This window comes from Primulina huaijiensis, chromosome 15 (assembly GCF_012295235.1).
Source record: "Primulina huaijiensis isolate GDHJ02 chromosome 15, ASM1229523v2, whole genome shotgun sequence".
Classification (NCBI taxonomy): Eukaryota; Viridiplantae; Streptophyta; class Magnoliopsida; order Lamiales; family Gesneriaceae; genus Primulina; species Primulina huaijiensis.
This window is the reverse complement of record NC_133320.1, coordinates 22,969,727-22,981,620: the sequence shown is the minus strand read 5'-3', so window position 1 is coordinate 22,981,620 and position 11,894 is coordinate 22,969,727. Positions and strand designations below refer to the sequence as shown.

At 34.0% G+C, this 11,894-nt stretch overlaps 2 protein-coding genes across 4 annotated transcripts; both read left to right on the top strand.

The window, feature by feature from the left end:
• The first annotated feature begins 528 nt into the window (after positions 1–528).
• LOC140958332 (ethylene-responsive transcription factor 2-like) lies at positions 529–1,621 on the top strand. Its single transcript, XM_073415748.1, has one exon. The coding sequence runs from the start codon at positions 555–557 to the stop codon at positions 1,422–1,424; it is 870 nt and encodes a 289-aa protein (XP_073271849.1). The 5' UTR covers positions 529–554; the 3' UTR covers positions 1,425–1,621.
• A 3,264-nt stretch (positions 1,622–4,885) lies between these two features.
• On the top strand, positions 4,886–10,298 carry LOC140959181 (transcription factor TGA2.2-like). Of its 3 annotated transcripts, none has more exons than XM_073416997.1 (9): positions 4,886–4,968; positions 5,814–6,006; positions 6,248–6,313; positions 6,390–6,449; positions 7,086–7,163; positions 7,258–7,312; positions 8,872–9,143; positions 9,387–9,632; positions 9,822–10,298. In XM_073416997.1, the coding sequence occupies exons 2-9, from the start codon at positions 5,941–5,943 to the stop codon at positions 9,966–9,968; spliced, it is 990 nt and encodes a 329-aa protein (XP_073273098.1). In that variant the 5' UTR covers positions 4,886–4,968; positions 5,814–5,940; the 3' UTR covers positions 9,969–10,298. The 3 variants fall into 3 exon arrangements, with proteins under 3 accessions (XP_073273098.1, XP_073273099.1, XP_073273100.1); XM_073416998.1 differs by lacking the exon at positions 4,886–4,968 and adding an exon at positions 4,980–5,201; XM_073416999.1 differs by lacking the exon at positions 4,886–4,968 and adding an exon at positions 5,217–5,423.
• The last annotated feature ends 1,596 nt before the right edge of the window (positions 10,299–11,894 follow it).

The following is an 11,894-nucleotide window of genomic DNA, read 5'->3' as shown; positions in this document are numbered from 1 at the left end:
GAGAAATTGGCCTTCAGTCCTCAGCCGGCGTTTTTTTTTTGTGCTCAGTCCCTGGGTACTTTTTTAGTACCACATTTCCACTTGAAGTGTACCACAATTTGTATGACATAGTACCATAATTTTGTGGGTAGGAAGTGAACCCAAAGAAATGTTTTGATTGGGGATTTTTCATCACTTCCCCTATATATTTTATATATTGATTTAATATTATTATTTTTTATATGAATCTTAAGATGTAAAAATAATTGAATTTTAATAAGTTCAAGCGTATAGTGACGTAGTAATGAGGTGAGAGAGTGATGTCAGCATCATCACTTGTCTTCCAATCCCACTTGCCACGTGATTCTCCAATTTCCCACTTGCCCACTTGCTCTCCTTCCAGAACACCTCAATGGGCCCAATCCAATCCAATCCTTCCACATTAAATTCACGACAGCAAACAGATAGTACAAAGTTTTTTTTTAATATTAATATAAAATTAAAATTAGTTCACAGCATTAATCAAAAGTTTGTAATAAAATACTAACAAAAATATTTAACTCGCGTGCTTATGGATGAGCTGTAGTACAGAGGTTTTGCCTGGTTGCATGCATCTTATCTTTTCAACCTATATATACTCAACCCCTTCCCATTACCCCAATCTAAGATGGGAAGCCCTTTTGCAGAATTTGATTGAAGCTTATCGGAATTTCAAGAAAAACCCAAATCTGCTTAGAGTTGATCGAGAAGACTTCATGTACCAGCCAGTTTTCACCGATTCGACCACGCCGGTGAGTTTCCCGGTGTTTTCCCGGAGCTCTAATTTCAGCAGTCTGGTGCCTTGTTTGACGGAAACCTGGGGAGACTTACCTTTAAAAGTCGATGATTCAGAAGATATGGTGATTTACGGTTTATTGCGTGACGCCGTCAATGATGGGTGGACACCGTTTAACAACGTTAAGGTGGAGCCGGAGGACCGGAGCATAGCCACAGTACTGAAAACAGAATTTTCGCCGAGTACTCCGTCGATGATGGCGGCGCCGGTGGTGGGTCGACAGACGGGGAGGCACTATCGAGGGGTGAGGAGGAGGCCTTGGGGGAAGTTCGCGGCGGAGATAAGGGACCCGGCTAAGAAGGGCGCGAGGGTGTGGCTCGGGACATACGCAACGGCCGAAGAAGCGGCTTCGGCTTACGACAGAGCAGCTTACAGAATTCGTGGCTCGAAGGCTTTACTGAATTTCCCGCATAAAATCTGCTTGAATGAGCCGGAGCCCGTTAGAGTGACGGCTAAGCGGCGATCACCAGAGACTTCGGCATCAACGGTATCGACGGTCTCATCAGGCTTGGATAGCGGCTCGCCAAAGCGGAGGAAGCAAAGTCTCACGGCTGAACTTGCCGAACCGGAAGTGGAAAGCCGATACAATCAGCTTCAAGTTGGGTGCTGATTAAGAGTGTTGCCATTTGGCGAAAGGCTATTGGTAGGGCATGTTTGGTTTGATTGTGTATAGTAAACTGGTAAATTTTGGCCCAGTTGCTTTTAGTGGGCTGATTAAACATATTCAATCAATGTGTGCAAAATGCTTGTATAAATTGAACTAAACCTATAGTGGGAAAAGAGAACCCTACAATTTTTTTGGCTTTATTCCTATTACTTTCTTAAAATTAGCCAATTCTTGTATGGTAAGAGATGGTATATACCAATATAAATAAAACTACTAAAACTAAGTAACTTAGAGATGAGATTATCGAAAAAATCGGATTAATTGAATAGTTTTTCCAACTAGTCCTAATAAAGTTATAACATAATGATACAAGGTACTCCATGACCGAGAGAACGAACATATATTTTGAAGAGTGAGTCTCATGTGAGACCGTCTCACACAAGTTTTTGCCTATTTTGAATGTACTCTTCACATAAAAATACATGTAGATATTCAATATATATTTAGGGTAATTTTCTATGATGAACTCGACCTCTAAATTGTACACGTTTTCGCAACTACATGCCTCTAAACTTTTCTTTAAAAAGATCAGAATTGCATTCACATATATTTTCTGTTTGTGAAAAACATCTGGGAATGCAGGATTTGTATGGAGATCCAACAAAAATAACTAATAAAGAATATAATTGGATTAAGTATTGAAGAGGACAATTAACCTAATCTACTGCAAAATCAAGGAAATATAGTTTCCTATCCCTGTCTGAGAGTTTTAGATAAGTTTGGCAACTTGGGTTTTCATTAATTTATTAATTATTATGTTTAAGACTCCATAATTTCAACAATAAAGAAAATTTCATTAGAGATTTGGTTATTTTCAAAACACAGGAAAGGCCAATGGTCTAGATTGACCAATGGCAGTCGTTGAAATGTGAAAGCTTATAATTAACTAATATGTCGATCTAATCGTTGCGTACTTTTACAATATTTTTTATAATTCATTTTATTTATATTTAAATAAGAATCAAAATGTAATTATAAAAAATAGTGAGGGATTACACTGCAATTTTGATAGAAAAACAATTTTGGTGAATTTGTCCATAATAGATGGCAAAAATGGATATACATATTTTGATGTCTTTTTTTTTTACGGTTTTTATCACGTCCTCAACTTTTATAAAATAGAATAGATGTTAATTTTATTGTCCAATTTTGCACTTCATTCGAAACAAATATTAATCGTCTTTTGTTCCTGACAAATCATATCATTCATTTTATTTTACATAATACAGATAATATATATCGAATCGCTGTTTCCCTTTCCATTGGAATTGTGATCTGTTCTGTTCCTTTGAAATCTTACAGGTAACGGAAAAATAGGCCCACGTTAATTAATCTAAGTGCGAAGAAACAAATCCCTGATATATGCGAAGTCATTACATGTGAGAATCGGACATTAGAATTTAACGAAAATTGGTTGGATGGGTACAAAAATTGTGTTTGCTTTTGTATTAGTGACGATGGATTATTATAAGTTTTTCGTAACACGATATGTTAAGATCATGAGCTTGGGCTTAATTATTTGTGAAATTTGTTTAGAAATATTTCAAGAAAGCAACTAAAAATGACAAAATCGAGGATAATGATTAACAATATTTATTTAAAAGTATTTTGTCACGCTTTTTCTGCTTTCGAAATTTGACAATCTTCTCACAAAATACAACAATTTCGACTTATGATAATAACACACTAAATCACAAGTTTCACAACCAGAAATGATATAAACTCTCTTTCGTTTTGAAAAGAAATAGAAGAACTTCAATACAATATAAGTACGAATTTTTTAGAATATGAAAAGTATTTGAAATTGATATTTGACACCATTTGTTTGAACTGAACGTAGAAAACTCGAAAGTGGTTCACAATCATTCGTGAAACCGTGATACTACATTGGTTCATTAATTTCTAAAATTTGTGCTCGATCATAGTTTGTGAAATTTGTTGGTAAGAGTGGAATGTGTGTGAAATAATACGTCCGACAATTATTTTAAATTTGCAAATACGAATACGACAAAGCAGAACAAATGGCCCAAAAATTTTGAGTCGCCCTTTGATCCAAAAATTTTGATGGGCCGAAGCTAGAGTGTAATTGGTTTGGACGACCCTCCATAGTCCATTCTTCAAAGTATTGGAACTAAAATCCACTTTTAATATACATACAATCATCTAAAAAAAATTGTAGTCAAATATTAGTTTTTAGATCATCGATATATATGTCTAACTTCTATAAAAATGTGAAAGATTCACATGATTTAAGAATATTAAAATAAAGTGAGTAACACTCTCGGTGTATTATAGACTAACCCGTCATACCACAAACCAAAGTAGTTATTATCGATTACTTAAGTTTAATAAAATAGAAATATAAGCTATCAATATGATTAGATAACTCAAAGTATTTCTAATGAAAACAATTAATTTTGTATGATGCATATCAAAAAATAAATAAACGATCATCATGCCTTAGATAATTAGAAATTTGAGATAGATATACTCAGTAAAAACATTTTGAAAATAATTTATCGCTCAATATATAATATATATTACTCACTCAGCAAACACAACAGTCTGTTCTGTAAATTATTTGGTTTCATTATTATCATTTTATATTGTTAAATCTAAAATGGAAATCTTCATTTATTAACTTTTAATATAAATATATGTAAGGAACTCGCATCGTATTATCGTAAATCATATTTTGATTCTCGATAATTCATGAAATTGTCATATTATTAAGTGTATGAAGTATATAATCGAGGCCGGTGTGTCAGCTCGTGCATTGATTTGATATCGATTCGATTGGTTCCGATACAAGCTCAGTAGATGAGCATCTGACTTGATATCTCCACGACATGCATGCATTGCATATCATATATTATTTTGAAGATACATGTTCTATATATTATGGTTGCTCCATAGGGAGTGTTTGCTCACCCACAAGGAGAGCTATTGTTGTCTTTGTGTGTGAAAAATGGCAAGTACTCCAGGTTATCAAGAGACCGAAGAAGTTATTTCTGGAGGGAGTCATAATTGAGTTGAGATTTAGTAGTTTATCCCAGTGTATATATGTATTTATGTACCGGGGTATGTCCCGGAGATATGAGTTGTTTGTATGTAGTTGATTTCAGTAATGTGTGAGTTTATTTTATGATGTGATGTGTTTAGACGATACTATATTATATACTACTTTTCGTATTATAATTGACACATTTTGGACTCATTGTAAAGAAAATTTTTACTTGTTTTCCGCTGTAATTAATTAACTCTAATCAAATTATATTATAATAACAATTAGGAGTTAAATGCCTCACAATACACGTACACAATAANTTTAAAAAAAAGGATTCACATGACTTAACTGGCAAAGTGCGCTTTTAATGCAACCATTATTATTTAATTAATTAATTATTAAGACAAGAATGAAAAATATTTCCTACTTCCTTTTCTCAATCTGAACTCCTCAGTAGTCGCAAGCTCTCTCAGGCATCAGGTAATCTCTATATACTTCTTTCAAGTCAGAATCGCTACTGTTTTTCGGATTATGTTAGCCCTTTTTTTGCGGGTAAAAGCGGAGGGAATACCTCATCGAAACTTCCTGCGAAAAGTGAAATTGGAAATGGAGAAAAAGCAATTGACTAAGTTTCAACCGGCGGATTTTTTTATTTTATTTTATTTTTTTTATCCCCGTCGTTATATTTCTTTGCCTGGGAGAAAAACCCAGAGGTAATATTTGGAATCTCGGAAGCGTGGGTTGGGAAAATAAGTCAATTTTGGATTTTGAGCTTTGTGGGCACTTTTCTATATTTGTTTGTATCGGAAATATTGCTGCGAATCGATGTCTTGTTTCTGATGTTTTTCGTGCTATTGGTTGGGGATCAAGGGAACTTTTTCTGGGGTAAAGCAAGAAAAAGAACTGAATATAAATTAAGCGTGATGGAATTGGTGGTATCGCTTGAGATCTTCTAGTTTCATGTTTTATATTCTTTTATGTGCTGTGTTTGCTTGAAAAATTTCCTCGTACAGTTGTGAAATGGTAAAAAGATGGTCCCGGAAAGGGACAAAAACTGTAACTGGTTTTGTTTAGTTGGTTTACAAAATATCTAGTGCCGATGTTATGAGTCTGGTAGTCTTTTGTTTTGACACAAGAAAGTTTTTAACAATAAAACCTGCAGTCAAGGACTAAATATCTACGAAACAAGCTAACTTGGTATGACCTTTGAAATAGAGCTTCATCATGAAACATATATGTTTCATTATCTCCTCCTTCTTCTCCAAGTGTGAACCTTAACAAATTTTTGGTTATTAGTCATTGAAATACTTTGTTGTTCTTTACAGGGTTCTTTCGTAAGTTTGGTTCCATGTTCAGCGAATTGGGCTCTGGTCCACTTCTTTTTCTAAAGATTGAATACACGTACTCAGACTCATATTGAAGTATCAATCTAGGAGATTGTGGCGTGTCCAAATGGCAGATGTCAGTCCTAGGACTGATACCTCAACTGATGCTGATACGGAAGATCGGGATTTGAGGGTAATTTCCTTGATACTTAGGCAACATTTTATGGAGGAAGCCTTTCTTTCTACTTTCACTGATGCATACATAAGATGCAATCTAGAAACTCACACACTCTCTCTCTCTCTCTAGCTTACATGTAATACGTTTTATATGAAGTGTCTTTGAATATGCAGCATTAATTTGTGCTTAAATGCTTACTGCCTCCTCGTAATAGGTTTGTAATTGAATGGTTGTTGGTATTTGTTTTCTTCTGCAGTTTCAAAACAATCTGTCGCAGGTGTTAGTAGCTTCTGATGGCAGTGATAAGTCCAGAGATCAAAAGGTTTTTTAGACCTTAACTACAACCACATGCATATTTATTTTTAATCCAGAAGCATGACATCAGTTACCGTTTGCAGACTCTACGCAGACTTGCTCAAAATCGCGAAGCTGCAAGAAAAAGCCGTTTAAGAAAAAAAGTAGGCATCTAATTAATGCATCATTTATATCTTCCATTTCTTTCCTTAGAGATATGTTTACTATTTTTGATCCTTCATATTAAATATCAATGAGTAAATAACACACATGCTGCTTGCATAATGAATAATTCTTTTGCAAGAATATATACTTATTTTGATATTATTTGATGTAGTTCATGATTTAGTCAATTTATCTCACTATAGTTTCTAATAACGTTGATTTAAATAAAGGAAAGATAAAATGGGATAAACAATGCATCATGACCAGTATAACAAAGCATTATGTTAGATGCTAGTGTTATTTATATGAATCAATTTGAAATTATTGCTAGAAAAGGAATTAAGTATATTTACTTTTTATTCAATACAAAAATTGTGTGTGTAATAAAATTATTCATAATTGAAATTATTATACTTTCAATAAGGTTAGACTGGTTAGTTTTATTAGCACATTTCTTTTAATGTAAAATTAGTTTTTAGGATTGCTTAACGTACAACTACTACATATTAGATTCATAAATGTTGTATTTCTGTATGATTCTCTGGGGATCTTTTTAAGTATCTTTGGTTTATTTTCTGGTCCCATTTTAATTATGTTTTACATACTTTGTTCTTCATTCTTTATATGGCATTTAGGCATATGTTCAACAGCTCGAGAGCAGCAGAATGAAATTGACACAACTTGAGCAAGAACTTCAAAGGGCTAGGCAGCAGGTGTTGTGCTACTTTTACATAAAGTTTACAAATTTTGCATGTGGTAGTCTACACTGTTTTTCAAATTAGTGAATGCAGCTTTTTTTCCCTGAAGGGGATATTTATTTCGAGCTCAGGAGATCAATCTCAAGCAAGTGGCGGGGGCAATGGTATGATAATCTTGATTTGAGCTTCTGATTCTTATTTCACAGATTTTCTTGTTTGAAGTCAGAGAACAAAAAACTATGTGATGGCTATACTTTGTTGTTTAATTTTAAATTATTCTGGAAATTGTGCATTGAAATCTAGAGACATGATGATAGAGGGAAAACGGAAGTAGGGATTTAAAATGGACATAGATCTTATTGTGTGGAAAGTGCTACTGGATTTGATTACGTTGTGGATGAGGCAGAGAAGTGGCTAAACGAGCATTGCGCTTCAAGTTTTTCTCCTCATTCTTTGAACTAATTTTTTGGCATAACTTGTAGTTGGTGTAATGATGAACGTTGTATGTCTCCTGTACTAAAAATTTACTTTAGGAGGATCTACAAAGGGGGAGAGAAGGTGGTTGTTTTTGCAGGGACAAAGGAATGAAATGGGGAGAGTTAGTTATTGGATGCATTCAGAAAGTATTGTGTGGGTAGCTACTTATGCTAGGGAGAGAGGAAATATTCAGTTGTTAGATCGTTTCCTGCTCTAGGGTCCATTTTGATCATTACTTGTAATCACGAGTTTTCTTATTAAAGAAATGAAACAATGGGTTGGCCTAACTGCTGTTGACCCGTGCCAATTTGACTGGAGCTGTTATTTAGTTTTTCTTTTAGGCCTTAAGAATTAAGGCGGTCAGCTGCTGCCTGGAAATAATATTTAACCTCTTGGCACCGAAGAAACCAACTTCGGTGAGCATTTTATGAAGAATATGGAGTGAAACATAAAATAAAATGTTAATGATCTCCCATGTAGATCAGAACATGTAGCTTACACTCTTTTCTTGGTAAAGCTAAACTAATATTTAATTTTTCTTTTGAACTTGCTTTACATTTTTCTGCTACGAGAGAACTTGAATGAATTTCTCCGAGTAATATGCTTGTTTATCTTACTCACTATACCTTTACTGAATCATATATAAGATGCCTGAAGGATCTAACATTGCAAATTTTAATTCCTAAATTAAGGACACAGGAAAGATTATTGTGTCAATTTTTTTAGTATTAGAATATTTAAACTCCTGTACAAGGGTATGAATAAAATGACAAGTTTATCACAGAAGATTCATTAAAATAATATAGAATCACCTCGTGAGGAGAAGTCCTTCCCGTATCAGGTACTAATTTTAAATGTCTAATTAGACCAGGTACTTATTCAAAGTTTGAACATAAGCTGTTTTTTCTTTCTTTCTGATAATTAATTGAAGCCATAGGGTCCCATCCATTTATTCATGCGACCAAACTTGTTCCGTTCCAAGAATTCAAACAAAGTTTTGTACTGATCCGATAAGAATGAAATATCCTCGTAACTCTCCGTTGATACGACATGCTTTTTGTCCATTCATTCTTTCCAACAAAAGAACAGCATTTTGGTGAGGCAACATTTATCTTTTATCCGTTATTGAAGTTGACTGTTTTTGTTTCTCGGTGACTAGATACATAAAAATACACTTGTAATATTGCACGTCGATTTGAGCTATTTGGAGTCTGTATGCCATTATATTTAGACTCCATATTACCAGGTGCTTTAGCTTTTGATGTTGAATATGCACGGTGGCTGGAGGAGAACAACCGCCGAATTAATGAGCTAAGAGGTGCTGTTAATTCGCATGCGGGTGATGGTGAACTTCGCATAATCGTGGAGGGCATTGTAGCACAGTACGATGATATTTTCAGGATCAAAGGCGATGCTGCAAAAGCTGATGTCTTTCACATCTTGTCGGGCATGTGGAAAACTCCAGCTGAAAGATGCTTCCTTTGGCTTGGTGGATTTCGTTCATCCGAACTTCTCAAGGTAATGTTTGAGTTCTTTGTATGTCTGTTTTCTGCAACTTCTCTAACATCCGAATTAGGCAAAAATTGTGCATGTAATGTCGTTTCTCATGCCTTATCTAAAGCACTATCATTGAAGAACATAAGAAACTAGTATACGTTGGTATGTGATGTCAATAGACAAGAAGTGGAAGGGCAACAAGAGCAGGAACCTGGCAATAAAGTTCTCTATATAAAATTACAAATTTGAAGTTGTTTGTTGCAGCTTCTTATGAATCAGTTAGAACCATTGACTGAGCAGCAGATATCGGCCCTCAACAACTTGCAACAGTCTTCTCAGCAGGCTGAAGATTCTTTGTCACAAGGAATGGAGGCATTGCAGCAGTCCTTGGCTGAGACATTAGCTGGTTCTCTTGGCCCATCAGGTTCATCCGGCAATGTGGCCAACTACATGGGTCAAATGGCAATGGCTATGGGAAAGTTGGGAACTCTCGAGGGCTTCATTCGCCAGGTGATCATTTTCTTTTGTTTCATTAGTGTTTATGGGCACTGTTTGTTGCACTCCCACTTTGGTGTTGATTATCGTATGTACCATTTATCGTGTGGCTGATAGGCTAGCAATGTGAGGTATGTTAATTGACAGTTGCCACTCTACTCCATTTTTCCTTATATGTGATTTGGTATTTTCTTTCTATTGCAGGCAGATAATTTGAGGCAGCAAACACTCCAACAAATGCATCGTATACTCACAACTCGCCAATCTGCTCGTGCTCTCCTTGCCATAAGCGATTACTTCTCTAGACTTCGAGCCCTCAGTTCTCTCTGGCTTGCTCGCCCTCGGGAATAACAACAATTTATTTTTTAACTTCATGCACGGGTGGAAGATACTAGAGCGTTGTGTTACAGACAACAGTTTCACAAATCTATACTGAGGTCCGATGTAAGCAAAACCGACAGTCCAAATGAAATCAGTGTTCTTCATGTGTCTAACATTGTCTGTCGCAGTCAGTCTTCAAACTAGCGTTTGTATTAACGATTCTCGTGTTGTATGATAATTTGTAGCTGAGTTAGTTGTAGTAATTGATTGTTTTATAGTCTATTTTTCTCAACATAAAAATAGAACAGATTTGTTGAATGCTGCAGTTAATTACGAGGTGAGTTTGCTTGCTCATGCTAATTTTATTGTTAGATTACACACACACACACACACACATTTTATTTAAAATAATTTAATTTAAATGACTTCTCTTAGTTAAAATAAAAATACAACTATTTTATTAAAATGAAAAAACAAATAACTATTGGAAGAACATGAAAAACATTGGTAGTCTGTAATGGTTTATTTGAATCTTTGAGGTACACGGTTTGACGTAAGAAAAAGAAAAGAGTATTAAAATCACTATGATATTACATAAATAATTTTTTTTAATAATATTACATAAATAAATTTAAGTTAATCACTAAAAAAATTCATAATAAAAATATATCTCACAATTTAAATTGATAGATTTGAGTTTTAAACATGTCTAAAATATATAAATTTTTTTAAAAATTATAGTATATAGAAATACATATGATCTATTTAGTTTACTGTTCACGGTATGATTATAAAATTAGTTTTTTTTTTAAAATTGAATTTGTTATTGTAATTGCTCTTGATTTGATAAAAAAAAAAAGAAAAAAAAATAGACAAAAACGAAAAAAGAATATTAACTCGCATCTCGAAGGAAGATTCGCCGGACTGACCTGCGCTCTTTCCAGGTAATTTTTTCTCTTTTATATACTGTAATCTCTTCCAAAATCAAGCAAACTTGTCGCAGCAGGCAAATGAATTAAGAATAGGATCATTATCGCTTCTTAGTTTTTCTGCTCGAAATTATGCGTCTTCGTAGTTTTCCGAACTTACCGCTAGTTTCGGTACAGCTTCGGTTTTCTGTTTCATCAATTAGTTTAAGTGAAGTTATGGAACCATTCACATCATTGTTAATTGGCGATTTTTTTTGTTATACTAGTTTCTGCAGTGCCTAGGTTTTGTGTGGCTTTTGTGTACTCCAAAGAGTTTGACAAAGATAACATTATTAAGATATGAATTTCTGAAATCATTTTATGGGTTGGGTGCTAATTAATGGTTGCCATTTTTATGCCCCCGTGAACTAAGTCTGCTATAGATTTTTTTTTTTTTTTTTTTTTTTTTTTTTTTNTCATTATGTGATGTACAATCATGATACACATATTATTGATGAATTTTTGTATTGAACGACATTAAATCAAGTAATAATACTAATGATGGGATGAACAGCTTCAAAAAAATAATAAAAAAAGTTCAAACAACGTTAAGTATCAGCTTCCCACATGTTTCATTTATTATGAATATTAATATTAATTTCTCGTAACAATCGAGAGATTTGAGTTCGATTGTGTGATAAATAAAAAGTTCAGGATCATGTATTTTTTGTTAAAGAAAATAATATTGATATACAATTAATTAGCTACTAAAATAAGGTGAATAATTATCTTAGGACATTTTTAAACACTGAATAAATAAATTCCCATCCACGATGACCCTGTACTTGATAATTGTGACACATTTAAGATTTTGATTTTTTCTCCTTGAAAAAAGAACCAAACTAGCATTACAAGAATCTACCAAGAATATCATATGCCATCCAACTATGTTCGTATTGGCTCCCCACGCAACCAAGTTTGCCAGAAATAACCACAAAAAGTGCTTCACTTTGTCAAAACTTGATGCTCAGATGGCAAGTAAATCGAA

Coding starts and splice junctions, on each gene's coding strand:
- LOC140959181 (XM_073416997.1), top strand. CDS start 5,941: ATGGCAGATGTCAGTCCTAGGACTGATACCTCAACTGATGCTGATACG. Junction 6,450..7,085: donor AAAGCCGTTTAAGAAAAAAA/GTAGGCATCTAA, acceptor TATGGCATTTAG/GCATATGTTCAACAGCTCGA. Junction 7,164..7,257: donor TTCAAAGGGCTAGGCAGCAG/GTGTTGTGCTAC, acceptor TTTTCCCTGAAG/GGGATATTTATTTCGAGCTC.
- LOC140958332 (XM_073415748.1), top strand. CDS start 555: ATGAGCTGTAGTACAGAGGTTTTGCCTGGTTGCATGCATCTTATCTTT.